Genomic DNA, 22,870 nt, shown 5'->3' with positions numbered 1-22,870 from the left:
AGTCTCACTCAAGGCCCACAGTGTACTACCTGAGTATTGCTGATGGTTATTCAAGGCCCAAGGGCTCTTTAGTCAGTAAGTGATGGGTCCTGCCATGACTGTGTCCTTCCCTTCAAGGCAGCAGGTTCCCTTCTGGCCAATGATGTGTCAATAAATGTAATCCAGAAGCTAGGGCCCAGAATGGGGGCCTCATGACTCTGCCTGGTGCCCTATCCTACTGTGACTGAGCTGGTACCCCAGATGCAAGACAAAATTCTCTTAGCTCTTCCCTCTCTTCTCTTCACGCAGAAGGAAGGGTCTCTTTTGGAGCTGCAAACTGTGCAGCCTGGGGTTAGGGGTTAGGAAAGGAGTGGCACAAGTACTCCCTTAACAGCACCTGCTGGTGTCTCAGTAGGTCATGTGCCCCTGCAGTCCACTGGATCTGAGCTCAGCTCAGCACTAGGACTCACCTAGGAGTTGCAGTCCTTGTGGCCTAGACTGCCTTTCAAGTTTATTTAGGGCCCCAGGGTACTTTAGCACCCCATGATAAGGCTTGCCAGAACTCAAGTTCTGACCACTGGGATGTGCGATTCCCCCCTGGCTGGGGCTGGCCTATATGCTTCCTCTGTGGGCAGGCATCACCTGAGTTCAGCTCAGTTTTGCTTTCCACTGTGACAAGGCAGCATTGAGTTCAATGCAAAGTCTCACAATCACTGCACTCTCCATCCCCAAGTGCACAGATTCTCTCTCCGTGCCATGCAGCCACTGCTGGGATTGGGGGTGACTGGTGTCAGCAATTCAAGACTCTTTCCTGCCCTCTTCAGTGCCTTTCAGTAATATGAAGTTAAAGCAAGGTATTGTGAGTTCTCATCTGATTTTTTGGTTCTTATGAAGGTATTTTTGTGTGTGTAGACAATTGTTAAATTTTGTGTTCCTGCTGAGGGGTATGTTCAGTGGAGCCTTCTATTACACCATCTTGCTCTGTTTCCCCACCCCACCACCATGATCACTTTCTGAGGCAGCCCAATTTATTGTTAGCTAGCTCTTTTTTTTTTTTTTTTTCAGACAGAGTCTGGCCCAGTTGCCCAACTGAAGTGCAGTGGTGTGATCTCTAATCACTGCAGCCTCCGCCTCCCAGGTTCCAGTGATTCTCCTGCCTCAGCATCCCAAGTAGCTGAGATTACAGGCATATGCCACCATGCCCGGCTAATTTTTGTATTTTTAGTAGAGACAGGGTTTCATCATATTGCATAGTCTGGTCTCAAACTCCTGACCTCTGGTGATCCATCCACCTTGGCCTCCCAAAGTGCTGGGATTACAGGCGTGAGTCACTATGCCTTGCCAGCTAGCTCATATTCTTAGAAACAAATTTCTTACATTGAGCTGTATGTTTGTAACTGCTAGTCTCTGAAGCTATACAGAAAAAAGTCACATTCTTTGTCCATGTTTACTTATCTGGTTCCTTTAATTATTCCTGTCAATGAATTACTGTTTATTATGAGTTTATTATGTTTTAGGCATAGGCTTAAGATGTTTATATGCATTTAATTCTCACAACATTCCTAAAACATACACACTATTTCTATCTCCATATTACAGATAGGAACATGAAGATAAATTACATAACTTGCCAAATTCACATGGTTAATAAGCTACAGAGATGGTATATGAACTCAGGCCTGATTGATGGCAGAGCCTATACTCTAATTAAGTGAATCAGCTTCCTTCAAATTTCTTCACTCTCTTCTTGCTATGGTTTAAATGTGTCCCCCAAAAGGTCACGTGTTGGAAACTTAATGCCTCTGTCCTCATGAATGAATTAATGGGTTAATGAGGGCTGTGCCCTCATGATTGGATCAATGTCACCATCAAAGAAGTGGGCTCATTATCATTGGAATGGCTTTGTTATAAAAGCAAGCTCTCTCTGACTGTCTTGCCCTCTCACCATGTGATGCTTTCCAGCATGTTATCACTCAGCAAGAAGGCCCTTACAAGATGTCAGCACTATGCTCTTGAACTTCCCAGTCTCTAGAATTGTGAGCTAAATAAACCTCTATTCTTTTTTTTATATATTTTATTTTATTTTTATTTTTTATTTTTGAGACAGAGTTTTGCTCTTGTTGCCCAGGCTGGAGTGCAATGGCATGATTTCAGCTCACCGCAACCTCCACCTCCCAGGTTCAAGTGATTCTCCTGCCTCAGCCTCCCGAGTAGCTGGGATTACAGGCATGCGCCACCACACCTGGCTAATTTTGTATTTTTAGTAGAGATGGGGTTTCTCCATGTTGGTCAGGCTGGTCTCGAACTCCTAACCTCAGGTGATCCTCCTACCTTGGCCTCCCAAAGTGCTGGGATTACAGGTGTGAGCCACCATACCCAATTTTTTTTTTTTTTTTTTGAGACAGAGTCTAGCTCTATCGCCCAGCTGGAGTGCAGTGGCTCGATCTCGGCTCACTGTAACCTCTGCCTCCCGGGTTCAAGTGATTCTTCTGTCTCAGCCACCTGAGTCGCTGGGATTACAGGACCCGCCAGCATGCTTGGCTAATTTTTGTATTTTTAGTAGAGATGGGGTTTCACTGTGTTGGCCAGGCTGGTCTCGAACTCCTGACCTCATGATCCACCCGCCTTGGCCTCCCGAAGTGCTGGGATTACAAGCATGAGCCACCACACCTGGCCTAAACCTCTGTTCTTTATAAATTATCCAGTCTGTAGTATTCAGTTATAGCAATAAAAAATAGACTAGGATACCTCTGTAGCTATTCTAGTTTATCAATGTCCCTCTTTTTATTTTTATTTTATATGGAACACCTCACAAATTTGTATGTCATCTTTGCGCAGACAGCTTACTAATCTTCTCTGTATTGTTCCAATTTTTGTGCATGTGCTGCCAAAGTGAGCACTCAAAGTCCCTCTTAAAGTGTGACCCCAGAATTCCATATGTTTGACCAGTGCAGAGTGAAAATTTTCTCTCCCATTTCCTAGACATGCTACATTTATTAAAGTATCCTAAAACTGAATTAGCCTTTTTGAGCAGCCTCATTTCCCTGTTCAATCTTACTAAGCCTGTATGAAACTAAAACTCCTAAGACTTTCTCACATGAAGTAGAAAATGTGCCTGGATATCCTCCTCCTTTCTTTGTTAATCTTCAAGACCTTGGCCAGGCTTCCCTTCATCCGTCATTTCTCCCTAAAGAGTCTAGCTCTCAGTGATTGCTACTCCCAAGGAATTTACCTTATACTTTGGTATGCTAGTTGGCACTAGTCATAGTTAGCCTTGCACTGTAATTATCCCAACATAAATATGCCTGACTTCCTGTTCTTTATATATAAATGCCACCCTTTAACATAGCAACAATTTCTGGAGCATGTTTTCTCCTACTGCCTACAAATAAAAAGAGCTGGGAAGAACATACAAGTGAGCCTTTTCACTCCCTGACTGTTTTTGATTTGTATATTAGCAATTATAAACAGGCTGGACACAGTGGCTCCCAGCACTTTGGGAGGCCAAGGCAGGTAGATCGCTTGAGTTCAAGACCAGCCTGGGCAACATGGTGAGACCTCGTCTCTACAAAAAATACAAAAATTAGCCGGGTGTGGTGGCATACACCTGTAGTCCCAGCTACTCAGGAGGCTGAGGTGGGAGGACTGCTTGAGCCAGGAAGGCAGAGGTTGCAGTGAACAGAGATTGCACCACTGCCCTCCAGCCTGGGCAAAAGAGTGAGACCTTGTCTCAGAAAAAAAAGGCAGGGGGCGGCAAAAACATGAATAATCATAGCTAAACTAAAAAATTTTGTAATAAAATCAAATAAATAAATAAAAACTTGATAATTTCAAATGACTGGGTGAGAAACCATATGCAGTGAAGGACAGAAACTGGCTTGAATCAAGAGGTGAGGTAGTAGCTAAGGAAGAAGGCAGGCTTATTCTTGAGACTCTGGAAAGCTACAAAATGTTACTGGCTCAGCCAAGCGTTCCCAGGAACTGGTCCTAGTAGGGGGTCCACTTCTGCCCATGACTCTTTACATCCTACCTCACCCCAGGAACTCCCTCTATCCGCACACTTCACTCCACCTTTGAAAAAGGGAAGTCTGCGCTCCTATCATCTAACAGGTGCAGATAGCAAGGGGATGGAGAATCCCAAAGTCCATGGCCATCCAGAAAGGTATGTTTCGAGTTTTTTTAAAAACCTTTAATTTTATCAGGTATTTTTCAAAAAATGGTTTCTGAAAGTTTTTTTTTTTTTTTTTTTTTGGAGACAGAGTCTTGCTCTGTTGCCAGGCTGGAGTGCAGTGGCACGATCTTGGCTCACTGCAACCTCCGCCTCCAGGGTTCAAGTGATTCTCCTGCCTCAGCCTCCCAAGTAGCTAGGACTACAGGCATGCGCTACCACGCCCAGCTAATTTTTGTATTTTTAGTACAGACGGTGTTTCACCATGTTGGCCAGGATGTTCTCAATCTCCTGACCTCGTGATCCACTCGCCTCAGCCTCCCAAAGTGCTGGGATTACAGGCGCGAGCCACCACGCCCGGCTGAAAGTTTTTGCATTAGACCTTTGGACATCTAAAAATGAGTTTGAAATCCCAGGAGAATAAACCAAATATACTTAAAGTTTTTGAAAGCAGCGAAAAGAAACACACACAAGATAAAGTTAGTTTTCAAAGAATGAGCTTATTAATAAGGAGAGGGAAAAAAATGAAGTAGAATTCAGTAAGAGGTAAAGTTTAGCAAAGTGAGTGCTGACTGAAGTAACATTTTTTTTCTTTTAAATGAACCTAACGTTGTGAACATATCCAAGAAAAATAAAACGAAACCAATAATTCAAAATGCATTTTTCCCAAAGAAATGCATAGCAATTCTAATCTCAGTATTAATACAACACTATGCTTCAGGTAATTTTGAGGCAGTATTTTTAAATTAAGCACCAAAGTTGTACTACTTACAGATCTGTATAAAGCACAATAAGGCAAGGTTCTTCCTTAAAAATTCATTCATCCCTTCATTCATTCATCAACAATAACATGCCAAACCCTGTGATTTGTGTTGAGATCCCTCTCCTTAAGCATGTCAAAGTGGAGAAGAAAGACAACAAAGAAAATAAAAGTACACTGTGTTATAACATACTCTGTGCTTATGACATCCTGCTCTTCTGCTTTTCCTCTTGCCTTACCAGTCATACTTACACTACCTGCTGGTTGACTTTTCTCCACACATCTAACCTTTTGCCCTAGGCCTTTGCCTTTCTCAGTTCACTTGCTCACTTGTGCTCTCTCCTGTGTTCTCTCTTGCCTAACTCTCGCTCTCGCTCTCTGTGTGATTCCAACAATTCCCTATAGCTTTAAAAATCATCTACATGCTGGTGACTCCCAAATTTTTACATCTCCAGTCTAGACTTCTTCTCTGATATATCCAACTGCTATTAATATATTTCCCTTTAAATGTTACACAGGCACTTAAGCTCCAAAAGAGAATTATTGCTTTTTACCCCCCACCTCCTGGACTTCCTCAATTCTCTATAAATGGTACTACTATCCACCTAGCTACCAAAGCTAACCCAACAGCCAATCCTACTGATTCTGCCTCTGACACACATCTCTTGTAAACCTACTTTCCTCTTCCACTGTCTCCAGCCTTATCCTAACCAAAATAAGTTCTCATCTATGCTACTGTAGTGGCATCCTCCCTTGTCTCTTTGTGTCCCCCTATTCCTGCCCTCTTCCTTTCCACCTCAGTCTATCCTTAATAGACAGAGTGATATCTTTTCAATGTAAATCAGGTTTCATGTCACTTCCTTGTTTGAAACATTTCAGTAGCTTCCACTGGACTTAAAAATAAAATCTGAATTCTTTGTCATGGCCGACAAGGCCCTACACTATCTGCTCCCACCTCCCTCTCCATCTTCACCTGATACTACCCTTCCCCAGGTTCATGATACTCTAGAGATGTTGGTCTTTGTCAGTTCCTAGAATGTACTGAAAGCATTCATATTTCAGGGATTTCATGCTTGCTATCCCCTTTGCTAGAGAGCTTTTCTCATGTTTACTTAGATGACAGTCTTATTCTCATTCTCTAGATCTCTACTTACACATCACCTCCACAGGCCTTTCCTGTGGTGCTCCTGGGAATATCTTCTCTCTATCCCACTGTCTTATTTCTTTTCTTTTCCTTTTTTTTTTTTTTTTTTTTTTTTTGAGATGGAGTCTTGCTTTGTCACACAGGCTGGTGTGCAGTGGCACGATCTTGGCTCACTGCAACCTCCGCCTCCCAGGTTCAAGTCGTTCTCCTGCCTCAGCCTCCCGAGTAGCTGGGACTACAGGTGCCTGCCACCATGCCCGGCTAATTTTTTGTATTTTTTTTAGTAGAGACGGGGTTTCACTGCTTTAGCCAGGATGGTCTTGATCTCCTAACCTTGTGATCTGCCTGCCTCAGGCTCCCAAAGTGCTGGGATTACAGGAGTGAGCCACCGTGCCCAGCCCCACTGTCTTATTTCTTCGTAGTATCTATCATCTTCTAAAAGGTTAACATGCCTTTTTCGTTTTTTACATGTTTACTACCTGTTTCCTCTCACTAGCATACAAACAACTTAAAGACACAATGCTTTCTGTTGTGTTTTCTTTTTTCTTTTTTTTTGAGATGGAGTCTCGCTCTGTTGCCAGGCTGGAGTGCAATGGCTCGATCTCAGTTCACTGCAACCTCCACCTCCCTGGTTCAAGCTATTCTCATGTCTCAGCCTCCCGAGTAGCTGGGATTACAGATGCCCGCCAACATGCCTGGCTAATTTTTGTATTTTTAGTAGAGAAAGGGTTTCGCCATGTTGGTCAGGTTGGCCTCGTACTCCTGACCTCAGGTGATTCACCTGCCTCGGCCTCCCAAAGTGCTGGGATGTAAGCCACGATCTGTTGTGTTTTCTATGGTCTCCTCAGTAACAAGTATCTGTGTAACAGCAGATACTTACTATCTGCTAAATAAACTGTTGTGAGAGAAATGCGTACATGAAAGGGATTAGGAGAAGGCTTTCTAGAGGAGGTGATCCATAAACTAAACCTGGAAGAACTAGGATAAGTATTCCGGCAGACAGTGCAGTGAGGGAAATTGCAGAGCACATCTCTAAACTGTGAAAAATACAGTATATTTGTGAAACTGCAAGTAGTTCAACATGATAATGCAAGATAATGAAAAGTTACAGAGTAAAAACAATCTAGGCCTGACGCAGTGGCTCATGCCTGTAATTCCAGCACTTTGGGAGGCCAAGGCAGATGGATCACTTAAGCCCAGGAATTTGAGACCAGACTGGGCAACATGGCGAAACCGTGTCTCTTCAAAAATACAAAAAATTAGCCAGGTGTGGTGGTGTATGCCTGTAGTCCCAGCCACTTGAGAGGCTAAGATGGGAGGATCATGAGAGTCCAGGAGGTCCAGGCTCCAGTGAGCTGAGATCGTGCCACTATACTCCAGCCTGGGTGACAGAGCAAGACCCTGTCTCGAAAAGAAAAAAAAAAAAAAGGAACAATGTATAATTCCTAGAGAACTCCCTTCTCTACTCTAAATCTACTGAAACACTGAATAGAATCTTAGGAATGATTCTATTGAGATGGAGTCTCATTCTGTCACCCAGGCTGGAGTGCAGTGGTGCGATCTCAGCTCACTGCAACCTCCCCATCCCAGGTTCAAGAGATTCTCCTGCCTCCACCTCCTGAGTAGCTGGGATTACAGGCACCTGCCACCACGCCCAGCTAATTTTTTGTATTTTTAGTAGAGATGGGTTTCACCATGTTGGCCAGGCTGGTCTCGAACTCCTGACCTCAGGTAACCCATCCACCTCAGCCTCCCAAAGTGGTAGGATTACAGGTGTGAGCCACTGCACCCGGCCTCTCTTTTTCTTTTAAGACTATTTTTGTTTGCTTGTTTGAGATAGGGTCTCATTCTATTGCTCATTGCTGGGAGTGCAATGATGCCATCACATCTCACTCACTACAGCTTTGACCTCCTGGGCTCAACCAATACTCCTGCCTCTGCCTCCCAAGTAGTTAGGACCACAGGCATGCCCCACCACACCTGGCTAATTTTTTTTTTTTTTTTTTTTTGTAGCGATGAGGGTCTCACTACCTTGCTCAGACTCATCTCAAATTCCTGGGCTCAAGCAATCCTCCCACTGTGGCCTCCCAAAATGCTGAGATTACAGGCATGTAATCTTTTTTTTTTTTCTAAGTCTTGAATACTTAAGCATCTCTAATAGTACATGTACCGATATTAGTTTATATACCCTATAAATGTATATTTAAATATGAGTAAATTATTGCTGGACTAATACAATGTAAATCTAAAGAAGTTATATGATTAATAGACCTGTTTAACTGTAAGGAAAGTAAAATTAGCAAAATTAGCAAAAATTAAAATTATTACATTGGCAATGATACTTAGCTGCAAAAAAATGTTTTTAAATAAGGCCGACCAAGAAAGGAAAGAGAATGTAGAACGGGAAACAGAAATCCACCAGAGAGAAAATCCTCATTTAATAGTTTAAGTGTTGGCTTGGAATTTTGTAAATGAAATCCATGTATTTTTCTTTTTATTTATCCCTAGAAACCAGCAGAATCGGGTGTCTAGGAAATTCTCAGTAACTGTCTAATTGAACTGAACCAACCTCATCACAGCCTTTGGCAGCAGGTACCCAAATTAGTTTTAATTTCCACTAAATTGGGGGCGGTGAGTAGGATGTTGAATTCTGTTTCCTTTTGTAGCAAAAAAATTTCAAATATAAGTAGTTTCAAGATATTTTATTAAGTATTTGTTCAAATTGTGGAGGTTCAGTTATTTGATTTTACTTTCAGAGACCAGTATGGTTATAATATATTGAGAAGAGGAATAGTGTGGTGCTTAAAGAATGTGAACTTTAGAACCAGAGCAACCAGGTCCAAATCCCAGCTGTGCAACCTTAGGCAAGTTACTTAACTTCTCTATACCTCAGTTTACTTACCTAAAAAATGGAGCTAACAATAGTACCTACCTTACAAGATTGTTGTAAGAAGTATAGGCAATAAGAACAATGTCTGTCAGTGTACAGTGTATAATATTTGCTACCATTACAATTACTTTTCAACTGTTTTTCTAATTAACTTGAAAATAGTATTTTACCCATGAACAACCTCCACAGTTAAAACTTTTTATGAGAATATGAACACTAATCATTTTACTTGAATTCCAAGCAAGAATTATCTACTAATATGCTACTTACACTAACTGATTAATTTTCTGCTGCTGCTCCTTGGATCTTCTGTATTTTAGCAGCTTACTTTGTGTTGGTGTATCAACGCCTATGTTTTCTGGGAGATGGACAATGGGGGGTAACTTCAAGTTCAGAGCTTCCTTTTCTGCTGCAATGGCAGCTTTGTTTGCATCTGACATCTTGATCCCCTAAAGATTAAAATACCCTGTACTCTGAGGAGAAAAAGTCCATAAAGCCATTATTATGTCAGCAAGCCTTGATATATTCATAACATATCTAACATATCAATACCAAAAATAAAATTCTAGACACTTTTAGATCTTCCTCCCAAGTATGGTATTAGTCTAAAGAATGACAGTTGAGGTAAGTTGGCAGGGATTCCTGTTAGAACTCTAAAACCCACTTATGCAGCAATGAGCCAGTCAGTTCCCCTTCAGGGCTTGTTTCCTAATGGATGAAACTAAGGAATTGAAGTAGATCCTCTGTAAATATACCTACAGCTGTTGCATTCTGGGTTCAAAATTTTCCCGAGATGCAAACCACCACCACCACCGCAACAGCAAATCCAGTTGTTGAGGGCTGATCCCCTTCCCAGTAAAAGCTGATATTTAACATCATTAATGGTTTTTTTTTTTTTTTTTTTTTGAGACAGAGTCTTGCTCTGTCGCCCAGGCTGGAGTGCAATGGCACGATCTTGGCTCACTGCAACCTCTGCCTCCCAGGTTCAAGTGGTTCTCCTGCTTCAGCCTCCCGAGTAGCTACGACTACAGGCGTGCAACCATGCCCAGCTACTTTTTTTTTGCATTTTTAGTAGAGACAGGGTTTCACCATGTTGGCCAGGCTGGTCTCGAACTCCTGACCTCAGATGATTTCCCGCCTCGGCCCCCCAAAGTCCTGGGATTACAGGCCTGAGCCACTGCCCCCAGCCAATCATTAATATTTTTAAACATCAATATGATATCTTAGTCTTGCTGCCTTCCAAGAAAGTGATGCTATGATCAAGCAAAAAATAGGCATACTTGATGCATGGCAAATCTAAAATGTCATGTAAATGCTCAACAATTTTACGGTGGGCCAGGCGCGTTGGCTCACGCCTGTAATCCCAGCACTTTGGGAGGCCGAGGCGGGCGGATCACCTGAGGTCGGGAGTTCGAGCCCAGCCTGGCCAACATGGTGAAACCCCATCTCTACTAAAAATACAAAAATTAGCCAGGCATGGTGGCAGGCGCCTGTAATCCCAGCTACTCAGGAGGCTGAGGCACAAGAATCGCTTGAACCTGGGAGGCAGAGGTTGCAGTGAGCTGAGATCCCGCTACCGCACTCCAGCCTGGGCGATAAAGCGAGACTCCGTCTCAAAAAAAAAAATTGTACCGTGATAACAACTATATTTGCCATGAATGCCTACAGGATTTGGAGATTCCTGCCTTGAAAGAATATTTAAGTTGGAACCCAAATCGCGATACCTGCCCTGGGAGGGAAAGGAAAAGAAAAGCAGAGAACAAGTACCTGATTGTTTCTCACTACTTCTCCGCTGCGCAGACGCCAGAGACAGAGAGAGAGAGAGAGTCAGAACCTCTCCTCAGGTGAAAGGAAGGGGGATAACGAGGGAGAAACCTCCGGAACGCCACCGGCTCTCAAACGAGTAGCTGGAGAAGGGCGGTCGCTGACCGGTTGGAAACAAAGTCGTCGCCATGGAAACTGTGGCGGCCCCAGCCGGAGGGGCTGGGTGAAGGTTGCCTGGAGAGGCAGTTGCCAAGCTGCAAGGGATTAGGATTACCTGTCACAACAATAAGTCGTTACTCAAGTAAATGGGGTGCGAGGTTTTTTTTGTTTTGTTTTGTTTTTTAACCTAACTGCCTTTCCTTGGAAGGGGACCAGGAAATCAGAATCTTCAAATTGTGGAAAACTGCAAGACTGGAAATTTAGATCTGTTGGAAAATAGATTTACGGAAACACTCTCAGCAAGAGAATCAAGTCTTCAAGTGTCCCCTAGTGACATCCTGTAAATATTGTAACTAATCAGCAATATAATTTATCTTGCTTCTAGATTTGCTATTTGTTGACACAGCACTTCCAGGAATTCTTTGGCAAAATCAAACAGGTTAAGGTGTGTGAATTTAGTGAGTATCCTGGGAGAAAGATGTGAAATTTTGCTGTTTGAAGCTGCACAATGCATACGACATCTAAATGATAATGGCCTACAAGAACACTATGTGCCAAAATTAAATTAGGGAAGTGAATAAATTCTGCCGGTGTGTTAACAGCATATTCATTCAACAAATATTTGAGCACCTTCTATGTGCCAGTTGCTATGTAATTTTTTTGTTGTTGTTTTAATGAGAGTATAGCCTACACTATTGTGTCTGGCACACAGTAGGTGCTCTAAAATGTCATTTAAGTGAGTGAATGAACAAGTAAAACCTTCCTGGTACTTTGTAAAAGCAAATTATCTTTCTGTAGAAAATAAAATACTTGTATAAATAATGTGACTTTTTTTTTTCTTTTTGAGACAGAGTTTTCTCTTGTTGCCCAGGCTGGAGTGCTCACCACAACCTCCACCTCCCAGGTTCAAGCGATTGTCTTGCCTCAGCCTCCCAGGTAGTTGGGATTACAGACATGCACCACCAAACCCGGCTAATTTTTTTTTTTTTTTTTTTTTTTTTTTTTTTTTAAGTAGAGACGGGGTTTCTCCATGATGGTCAGGCTGGTCTTGAACGCCTGACCTCAGGTGATCTGCCCACCTCGGCCTCCCAAAGTGCTGGGATTACAGGCGTGAACCACTGCACCATGCCACCTTTTCTCTTTTAAACTCTAGTCCTATGACAGATTAGACAGTTTTTTTTAATGTCAATTTGTTAGGGTTTATTTTTTAGAGACAGGGCTCTCGCTCTGTCGCCCAGGCTGGAGTGCAGCTGGAGTGCAGCGGCACCATCATAGTGAAAGGAGTCAGCTAGCTTTTGCCTTAGGTAGATAGCAAGGGAAGGGTCCCCAGAGAACCCCCAGCCCATGGGTCAGTGCTCACCCCCACATAACATAAAAAGCAGCCTGGGAAAAAATTCAAGCTGCAGGCACCAATAAGGGAACTAGCACAGGGTGTTGCGGCTGGAGACATGCCCACGGCTCCACAGATAGAAAAACCTCCAGCCTATTTGGACAAAAACTTGCACAGACCTCCTCCTCACTCACATAAAGGAACAAAGAAATGCCTTTGTCCTTTGTATACTCAGTGGGCTCCCAGGAAAAAAAACGTTTCTTTTCCTTTTGTGGGTATGGGCACAGTGGGCTCCAGTAGGTTCCGGTGGGCACTCTACTTTCCTTTATTTGGATTGTAAATCCGGCTTCTAGGAGTCATCACTTTAGCCCCTGATTGGTCCTGGGCCAAGGTCCAGGGCCAAACTTTCGCTTCAGTTCCTGATAGGTACCGGGCCAAGCTAAGCAGCATCTATGAATCATCATTACAGCTCCTGATTAGTACCAGGCCAAGCCCCAGGGTAGGGGGGTGGGGGGAACGAAGCACATTCCTTCCCCTTCCCAGTCCATAAAAACCCTGGACCCCAGCCTCATAGGGGGCACCCCATTCAGGTCCCCCTCTCTGCTGGCAGAGAGCTTTCTTCTTTTGCTTATTAAACATTCGTTCTAAACTAACCTTTGGGTCTGCGCTCCTTAATCATCTTGGAGGTAGGACAAATAACTCCAGGTGTTATCTCAGACAACGAGAAACTGTTACATCTTGGTGCATTGCTGAGACTACAGCAATAGCTCACTACATCCTCAAACTCCTGGGCTCAAGGGATCCTCCCACCTTAGCCTCCTGAGTAGCTGGGACTACAGGCACACACCACGACATCGGCTAATTTTTAAAAACATTTTGTTGGGACAGTGTCTTACTATGTTGCACAGACTTGCCTCAAACTAGTTGACTCAAGCAATACTCCTGCTTCAGCTTCCTAAAAGTGTTGGGATTATAGGCATGAGCCACCATATCTGGCCTGAATGTCAATTTGGTTAGGCTAAATTAGAAGGACTAAAGAGAAGGCAGCAATCTTGTGTATGATATACCCACCTTCTCCCAGTCATTAATCAAACACTAATCTAGGGCTGCTGTGAGGAGACTGCAGATCAATTCAAGTCCCTGGTCAATTGACATTGGTCTAAGGAGATTATCCTGGGTGAGCCTGACTCAATCAGTAGAAATCCTTTTAAAAAGATTTAGGCCTGGCAAAGTGGATCAACCCTGTAATCCCAGCACCTTAGGAGGCTGAGCCAGGCAGACTGCTTGAGGAAGTTTGAGACCAGCCTGGGCAACATGGTGTAACTCTGTCTCTATTTTAAAAAATTAAAAATTAAAAAAAATAATAATAAAGAGATGGGCATGCCCTGAGTCAAACTCCAAACAGCAGCTGGGTCTACAACTGCTCTCCATTTTCTGGTTCTTCCCTTCCTGACAGATAGTCTGCCCTACAGACCTTGGACTTGCTTAACCAGCCCCCTCCATTGCATAAGCCAACTCTTTGTTTAAAAAATGTATATGTATGTATAGACATACACACACACATATATAGATATAGATATAGATGATATATATTATATCTTATTGGTTCTGCTTCCCACTTTGAACCCTGACTAATACAATGTACGTTCTTTTTTTTTAACTTTAAAAAAAATTTTATTATAGAGACAAAGTCTCACTATGTCGGCCAGGTTGGTCTTGAACTCCTGGCCTCAAGCAATCCTCCTGCCTTGGCCTCTAGATGTGCTAGGATTACAGGTGTTAGCCACCACACCTGGCCGATGTACGTCCTTTTTAATAGCCAGTGTTTCCAAAAGTGTGTTCTTTTACAAGAACAGATTCCTCTTGAGCTTATACAAATAAATATATTGCCATAAAACAAGAATACTCATGAATAGTTTCCTAATTCTGGAGATATCAGGTAGAGAGAAAGATAAATATTTCAATTTTACTCACAAAATATACCAAAAAGTTACCAAATTGCTATAAAACTACAGATAATGCAGAGAAAAAAGTTTTCTTAACTCAAAGAAAATAATAATAAAAAGTCAGCAATGTTTCAAGCAAAAAAGTCATTAAAATCATTTCAGTCCTCATCAGTTCTGTCCCATGTAATTAATTTTTGTTCTACTTGATAAATTAGCAATTTTAAGTCCAGTTTTTACGACTGGAGTTTCTAAAGTTCTTATTCAGTCCAACTGAATAATCAACAGAGGCCTGTATTCCAGAGTATTTATCAGAGACTTTTTATCCTTTTCATAAACTCTTTGAAGACACATGCTTTAGGATTATATTTGCTTGCAAATATCATTTAGAAAAAACATTAGAATAAAGCAATTTACCATGAACAAGATTTAGAATGGCTATGGTGAAAGACCTGGTAAGAGTTTACAACAATGACGCGATTGACAAGGAAATTTGTTTTTTTCTGTAGTCTATAACAAGTTTACATAGTAGCCATAATTATGACTGATAACATATAAAAGGACACATCAGATTTTTAGGAATCTCATATACTTTTTAAACACATATTAATAACATGTTCATATAAATGTAATGCAAAGGTTTCCTGCATAATTTACATATCAAATAAGCCTAATACGTCTCTCTTAGGCTTCCAGGGGCCATTCTGGGATAACCTAAGGTTAGTTTGAGGCCGAAAAGACTTAATTTAGAATTTGAAATTTGACTTTGGGAAGCCTGTCAAGTATGTCAAAGGATAAAAACACTCAATTAAAATAGAAAAGGCCAGGCTCAGTGGCTCAAACTTGTAATCCCAGCACTTTGGAAGGCCGAGGTGGAAAGATCACTTGAGCCCTGGAGTTTGAGACCAGACTGGGCAACATCGGGGGACTCTGTCTCTACAGAATATTTCTTAGCCAGGCGTTGGTTGTGTGCACTTGTGGGCCCAGCTACTTGGCAGACTGAGGTGGGAGGATCACTTGAGCCTAGGAGGTCGAGGCTGCAGTAAGCCATGACTGCACCACTGCACTCCAGTCTGGATGACAGAGTGAGACACTGTCTCAAAAAAATTTTTTTTAAATGAAAACAAACAAGGAAAGTTTTAAGACATTTGATCAAAAGAAGATCACAGGTCACTGTAAAATAACAGTTATTCATTTAGCCAAAGTGAAAATTTAAAAGATTTTACAAAGCAGTGCTCATTTCGGCAGCACATAATACTAAAACTGAAATGATACAGAAAAGATTACCATGGTGCCTGCATAAGGATGACACACAAATTTGTGAAGCATTCCATAGTTTTTTTAAAAAAAGATTTTATAAAGCAAAATCCTTCACTTTTTCATAGAGAGAAGACTCAGTTTTCCAAATAAGGAAAAGATCTAACAAAGAGAGCAGGGCCGGATCCAGTGGCCTGTGCCCATAATCCCAGGTACTCAGGAGGCCGAGGTGGGAGGATCACTTGAGCTCAGGAGTTCAAGGCTGCAGCGAGCTATTATGGCTGCACCTGTGAATAGCCAATGCACTCCAGCCTGGGCAACAGAGTGAGACTATGTCTATAAAAGATGTTTTTAATTAAAAAATTTAATCAGGCCAGGTGCAGTGGGCCACAGCTGTAATCCCAGCACTTTAGGAGATCGAGGCAGGCAAATCACTTGAGGTCAGGAGTTCGAGACCAGCCTGGCCAACATGATGAAATCCCGTCTCTACCAAAAATACGAAAATTAGCCGGGCATGGTGATGCACACCTGTAGTCCCAGCTACTTGGGAGGCTGATGTGGGAGAATTGCTTGAACCCAGGAGATGGAGGTTGCAGTGAGCCAAGATCATGCCACTGCACTCCAGCCTGGGCAACAGAGTAAGACCTAAAATGGGCAACAGAGTAAGACCCAAAAAATTTTTTTAAAATTGTTTAAAGACAGCATGAGGCACACAATCTGCTTCTCTCTCTCTCTCTCTCTCTCTCTCTCTCCTTTCTTTTGCAATTTACTCAAAAAGTGAACAAAATCTTTTACTATATTTTATTTTATTTTTTGAGACAGGGTCTGGCTCTGTCACCCAGGCTGGAGTGCAATGGTGCAATCTCAGCTCACGGCAACTTTAGCCTCCCAGGCTCAAATCTTCCTCCCACCTCAGCCTCCAGAGTAGCTAGGACTACAGGCATGAACCACCATGCCCAGCTAATTTTTGTATTTTTGGTAGAGACAGGGTTTTGCCATGTTGCCCAGGCTGGTCTCAAACTCCTGGGCTTATGCAATCCTTCTGCCTTGGCCTCCCAAAGTGCTGGGATTACAGGTGTGAGCCACCATGCCTGGCTTACTATCTTTTATTAATACCACCAGAAAATCATGTTCAAATGAGAGAACCAAATTTAGTTTTGTATCAGTGTATTACTAAAGCAAATTTCAATAAAACCATAAGGCCAGGCATGGTGGTTCACGCCTGTAATCCCAACTCTCTGGGAGGCCAAGGTGGGAAGATCTCTTGAGGCCAGGAGTGTTGCCAGCCTAGGCAACACAGCTAGCAAGACCCCATCTCTACAAAAAAAAGTTTTTTAAATTAGCCAGGCATGGTGGCACATACCTGTAGTCCTAACCACTTGGAAAACTGAGGCAAGAGGACTGCTTGAGCCCAGAAATTTGAGATTACAAATGAACTATGACGACACCACCATACTCCAGCCTGGGTCACAGATCAAGACCCTGCTTTTAAAAACAAAACAAAACAAAAACAAAACAAACAATGAATAAATATTAATAATAAAACCTTATAAACAAATAGATCCCGTCTCAGTCAACTTTGACCACATAAGAAATCCATAAGTCTTTTATAACCTCTTACAGTTTTTAAATTTTTTCTCCAACTTTTAATATCCATTTATTTTTGTGTACATTTTTCCATACATTTATTTTTATTTTTATTTTTTGAGACAGAGTCTCACTCTGCCACCCAGGCTGGAGTGCAGTGGTGCAGTCTTGGCTCACTGCAACTTCCCCCTCCTGGGTTCAAGCGATTCTCCTGCCTCAGCTTCCCAAGCAGCTGGGACCACAGGCATGCACCACGACGCCCAGCTAAAATTTTTTTTTTTGTATTTTTAATAGAGACAGGGTTTCACCATGTTAGCCAGGCTAGTCTCGAAGTCCTGACCTCAGGTGATCCACCCGCCCTGGCCTCCCAAAGTGCCATACATTTATTCTAAAACAATCTTTAAATAACCTTTAATTAGCCAAAAGTTTTTCCTTTTTTTTGTTATTGTTTCAGTGACTAGAAACAAATTTTTTGTTTGTTTGTTTGTTTTTTTGAGATGGAGTCTCGCTCTGTTGCTGAGGCTGGAGTGCAGTGGTGCAATCTCAGCTCACTGCAAGCTCCGCTTCCTGGGTTCACACCATTCTCCTGCCTCAGCCTCCCGAGTAGCTGGGACTATACGCCCAGCTAATGTCTTCTGTATTTTTAATAGAGATGGGGTTTCACCGTGTTAGCCAGGATGGCCTCGATCTCCTGACCTCATGATTCACCCACCTCAGTCTCCCAAAGTGCTGGGATTACAGGCGTGAGCCACCATGCCCAGCCAAAACAAAAATTTTAAACAAAAGAACATATACTCATGACTTAACTTTTCCTCACTAAAAAGATATGTTGTTTTTATCATACTCTGTATACAAAATTATTTATTTATTTATTTTATTTTATTTTATTTTTTTGAGATGGAGTCTCACTCTGTCACCCAGGCTGGAGTGCAGTGGCGTGATCTCGGCTCACTGCAAGCTCTGCCTCCCGCGTTCACGCCATTCTTCTGCCTCAGCCTCCCTAGTAGCTGGGACTACAGGCACCCGCCACCACGCCCTGCTAATTTTTTGTATTTTTAGTAGAGACGGGGTTTCACCGTGTTAGCCAGGATGGTCTCTCGATCTCCTGACCTCATGATCCACCTGCCTTGGCTCCCAAAGTGCTGGGATTACAGGCATTAGCCACCGCGCCCAGCCACAAAATTATTTCTTACTTTCAGTAGTTTTAATTACATATATTAATTTGAATTTTAACTCCTAGTAACCCTAATTTCTAGTGAAAACCCAGGAAGTCAGTAATTTTGAATTGTTTTATATCAGTATTTGCAGACAAGAGCCACTTAATAATTTCTAAAAAGATATGTTTTCTCAATGTGTTGTTTATTAATGAATCCAAATATATTTAGCTTTCTATATCGTATGAAACAACACATCAAAAAAAAGAAAAAGAAAAACAGGATTTGAGAATAAGTGGGAAAAATGAAAAAAAGACATCAAAGTATATAAACTTAAGTTTAATAGTTAACGTTTCAGTATTTTCACTTAGAAATAACTCAGACATTTTACTTTTTTTTTTTTTTTTTAAGAGATGGGGTCTTGGGCCAGGCACGGTGGTTCACGCCTGTAATCCCAGCACTTTGGGAGGCTGAGGTTGGTGTATCATGAGGTCAAGAGATTGAGACCATCCTGGCTAACATGGTGAAACCCTGTCTCTACTAAAAAATACAAAAGATTAGCTGGGTGTGGTGGCGGGTGCCTGCAGTCCCAGCTACTCAGGAGGCTGAGGCAGGAGAATGGCGTGAACCCAGGAGGCAGAGCTTGCAGTGAGCCAAGATCACGCCACTGCACTCCAGCCTGGGTGACAGAGCAAGACTCCGTCTCAAAAAAAAAAAAAAGAGATGGGGTCTCACTATGTTGCCCAGGGCTCAAATGATCCTCCCATCTCAGCCTCCCAAAGTGCTGGGATTACATGCATGAGTCATTGTGCTCAGCCAATGCAGACAATTTATAATTATCTATTACTTCATTTAATACAGCACGACTTTAAGATTTTAAATTACTGAAAAAGTTTTTGAAACTATGACAAGTTTATTTGTAGATGCTTATCCCATTCACACTTATCTAATTTACTTGTTCTTAACAACTGTATTTCATTTGCTTATGGAAAGCAAAACTAGCCATTTATGTTATTTATTTATTTTCATTAAGCCCCTTCCATTCTAGAAAGTTATTTATTTTGAAAAAACAAAGCCACCAGGTATAGTGTCTCACACTGCTAATCTCAGCCCTTTGGGAGGCTGAGGCAGGTGGATCGCTTGAGCCCAGGAGTTTGAGACCAGCTTGGGCAACATAGTGGGATCCACCATCTCTACAACAAATACAAAACAATTAGTTGGGTGTAGTGGTGTGTACCTAAAGTAGGAGACCAAGGAGTTCAAGGCTGCAGTGAACTATTATGTTGCCACTGCACTCCAGCCTGGGTACAGAGTGACACCCTGTCTTAAAAAAATAAAAAGTGGCTGGGCATGGTGGCTCATGCCTATAATCCCAGCATTTTGGGAGGCCAAGGCGGGTGGATCACCTGAGGTCGGGAGTTTGAGGCCAGCCTGACCAACATGGAGAAACCCTGTCTCTACTAAAAATACAACATTAGCTGGGTGTGGTGATGCATACCTGTAATCCCCGCTACTCGGGAGGCTGAGGCAGGAGAATCGCTTGAACCCAGGAGGCGAAGGTTTTCAGTGAGCCAAGATCATGCCATTGCACGCCAGCCTGGGCAACAAGAGTGAAACTCCATCTCAAAAAATAAATAAATAAAGAGCAAAGAAAACACAAAACTAACCTAACCCTGCATCAGCCAGTCTCATCTTAACCAAGGCCTTTCAGATATTGGACATAGGCACTTTTCCCAATATCCCTTTCTCCTTCTCCAACCCCAGTCATCCTGTTCCTGAGTATCCATATGGCATCCAGGACAGCTATGAAGGGCAGAGCCCATCTGTGTCCTGGATTTACATACCAGGTATAGAGCCCAGTACAGAGGATAAAGCTGTGAAGATGATGGTGGAGGTTCCAACCCCTCCCAACATGATAAGGATGCAGAGTTGCGCCAGGGAGGACAGGGCCATACTGCACTCAGCTTTACATGCAGCTGGTGGTCCAGGTGATACAGACACACATATGTTTCCAGGCTTCACCATGGCCACCTGTCTAGATCTCAGAATCCAGAGGCCCAAAGCCAAAGACAAAAGCTCATATCAAAATGTGTGCAAGGTTTCAGGGGAGCCCAGCAGCCAGACCTCATAGTTTTAACTTATACACAAATCAAGCAAGTATTAAAAATATCACGGAAGCAACAGTTTTATGACTTTAAAACATCTAGCAAAGCAAGCATAAATCTGTCTGACCAATTGATGCATGCAAAATGTCTAAATTAAATTCTGAAGATATTTCTTTTTTTTTTTTTTCCGAGACAGAGTCTCGCTCTGTCTCCCAGGCTGGAGGGCAGTGGCGCGATCTCGGCTCACTGCAACCTCTGCCTCCCAGGTTCAAAAGGTTGTCCTGCCTCGGCCTCCTGAGTAGGTGGGATTACAGGCACCCGCCACTGTGCCCGGCTAATTTTTGTATTTTTAGTAGAGACAGGGTTTCACCATGTATAGTAGAGATGGTGAAACCCCATCTAATTTTTGTATTTTTAGTAGAGACGGCATTTCACCATATTTAGTAGAGATAGTGAAACTCCATCTCTACTAAAAATACAAAAATTAGCCAGACATGGCAGTGCACACTGTAATCTCAGCTACTTGGGAGGCTGAAGCATGAGAATCGCTTGAACCCGGGAGGTGGAGGCTGCAGTGAGCCGAGATTACACCACTGCACTCCAGCCTGGGTGACAGAGTGAGGCTCCATCTCAAAAATAAAAAAATAAAAAATAAATCACATGGAGGCCAATGACAATTACAGTATCAGAAACCTTTTTTCTTGCAATTAAAACCAAATGTTTTTAGCTTTTCCCCTTTCAAGAAAATGAAAATTAAAGCTTTTCCATAATTGCAAGCAAAACAACTCTAATGGCCCTCTTTCAGAAGAAATCCAGAACTTCATACTATGGCTTAGAATGCACTACACAATCTGGTGGATGCATATCTTTCTTATCTGCTACTCTCCCCTGGTCTCACCTTACTCATCACACTGGACCTCTTTCTGGTCTACAGGTAAAGCAATTCATTCGTTCTTCAAGACCTTTTTTTGTTTTGTTTTGAGACAGAGTTTCGCTCTTATTGCCCAGGCTGGGGTACAATGGCACGATCTCTACTCACTACAACTTCCATCTCCCAGGTTCAAGCGATTCTCCTGCCTCAGCCTCCCTAGTAGCTGGGATTACAGGCGTGCACCACCACGCCCAGCTAATTTTTTGTATTTTTAGTAGAGACGGGGTTTCACTATGTTGGCCAGGCTGGTCTCGAACTCCTGACCTTAGGCGATCCACCCGCCTCAGCCTCCCAAAGTGCGGGATTACAGACGTGAGACACTGCGCCCAGCTTCTTCAACACCTTTAAAAGAAACAGCAATAAAGTGCACGATTCCTTAGGCCAGGGGAGGTGGTTTTCACTTGTTATCCTAGAATTTTGGGAGGGTAAGGCGGGGGGCTTGCTTGAGGCCAGGAGTTCGAGACCAGCCCAGGCAACATGGTGAAGCCCTTCTCTACTAAAATACAAAAATTAGCTGGGCGTGTTGGTGTGTGCCTGTAGTCCCAGCTACTTGGGAGGCTGAGGCACGAGAATCGCTTGAACTCTGGAAGCCGAAGTTGCAGTAAGCCAAGATCGCACAACTGCACTCCAGCTTGGGTGAAAGAGCAAGACCCTACCTAAAAAATAAAAAAAAATAAAAAAATAAAAACAGATAAACAACTATTTCTTAATATAAGTATGCCCCATTATTATTCCTTATCTGAAATTGAATTTAACTGAGATCTTGTAATTTTATTTGTTAAATGTAGTAACTCTAAATACAAAGAGTCTTCCTACCTGTTTACTAACGAAAAATAAACACTGGGTGGCTCTTGCCAGTTTCTACTTGGTAGGGTTAGGCGGGAGGATCGCACGAGCCCTGGAGTTCGAGGGGGCAGTGAGCTATGATCAGGCCACTGCACTCCAGCTTGGGCGTCAAAGTGACAACCTGTCTCTAATAAAAAATAACAAACAGCCTTCCGCAGTTTGTCAGTACTATTTCTTTCTGCCAATTAACAGTTGTGTGATCCTGAACAGGTAATATCTCGGGACTCTGCATCTGTAAAGCGATGGATAAAGAGACCTACCTCATAAGAACTATGAGGCTTAAATAAGATAGTGTGTGTAGCGTTTCTCCCATAGTCTGCGCTCACTAAACGGAGTTATTGTATATCGTTCGTTATTAACTACCACAAAGGCTCTGCTCGGTGCGTAGGCGCTGACTCAGCCTGGGGTGAACCCACCACGCCACCGAAGCGAGCGATCAGGGTCGGCAAAGCTGTGGAGATGAAATGGGCAACACCTTCCACACTGCGAGTAAAGCTCGCAATCCGGGTGGAGGTCTCCATGTCCTAGCGCAGTCCAGCCCCGGGAGCGGGGAGGAGAATTCGCCAGCCAAGATTCCAAGACAGGTGTCCACCTCCTCCAGCGAAGCGGAACACGTGACACCACCCCATCCACTTCCGGCTGGAAGGGCATGCCCTCTCGTCACTAACATGCACTTTCGACAAAACCGTGGAATCTAGTATTTCCCTCTGACACCTTTATATTTTCTTCACTTCCCTATAATTCTAACCTATCTTGTGGGTAAAAATTAATCTTCAGAGTATTACAGACATGAGTGCCCACGCGCTGGGCGAAAGTGCGAGGCGGAAGCACTTCATTCCCTCTCTTCTCTGGC

General features: G+C 42.9%; 1 protein-coding gene and 2 non-coding genes across 17 annotated transcripts in view; 1 reads left to right on the top strand and 2 right to left on the bottom strand.

The window, feature by feature from the left end:
* The window catches only part of DNAH12 (dynein axonemal heavy chain 12), a 269,970-nt gene extending 247,192 nt beyond the window's left edge, over positions 1 to 22,778 (bottom strand). For 5 of the 15 annotated variants that reach the window (XM_054552000.2, XM_063722056.1, XM_054552004.2 and 2 more), the window contains exons 1-2: positions 10,709 to 17,814; positions 9,212 to 9,414 (exon numbers count right to left, since the gene is read on the bottom strand). In XM_054552000.2, the coding sequence (XP_054407975.1) occupies positions 9,212 to 9,381 (170 nt within the window). In that variant the 5' untranslated portion in view covers positions 9,382 to 9,414; positions 10,709 to 17,814. Of the gene's footprint in view, positions 1 to 9,211; positions 9,415 to 10,708; positions 17,816 to 22,277 lie in introns of those variants that run through there. The other 10 variants (XR_010139196.1, XM_054552001.2, XM_054552002.2 and 7 more) reach the window with 4 other exon arrangements.
* Positions 2,773 to 2,879, bottom strand: LOC112132830 (U6 spliceosomal RNA). Its single transcript, XR_002914552.1, has one exon. It is a non-coding gene; the product is annotated as a U6 spliceosomal RNA (small nuclear RNA).
* LOC112132814 (U6 spliceosomal RNA) lies at positions 15,370 to 15,477 on the top strand. Its single transcript, XR_002914535.1, has one exon. It is a non-coding gene; the product is annotated as a U6 spliceosomal RNA (small nuclear RNA).
* Positions 22,779 to 22,870: the final 92 nt, after the last annotated feature.

Source organism: Pongo abelii, chromosome 2 (assembly GCF_028885655.2).
Source record: "Pongo abelii isolate AG06213 chromosome 2, NHGRI_mPonAbe1-v2.0_pri, whole genome shotgun sequence".
NCBI classification, from domain to species: Eukaryota; Metazoa; Chordata; class Mammalia; order Primates; family Hominidae; genus Pongo; species Pongo abelii.
Note: the sequence above shows the minus strand (reverse complement) of the source record. Positions and strands in the feature narration are given on the sequence as shown.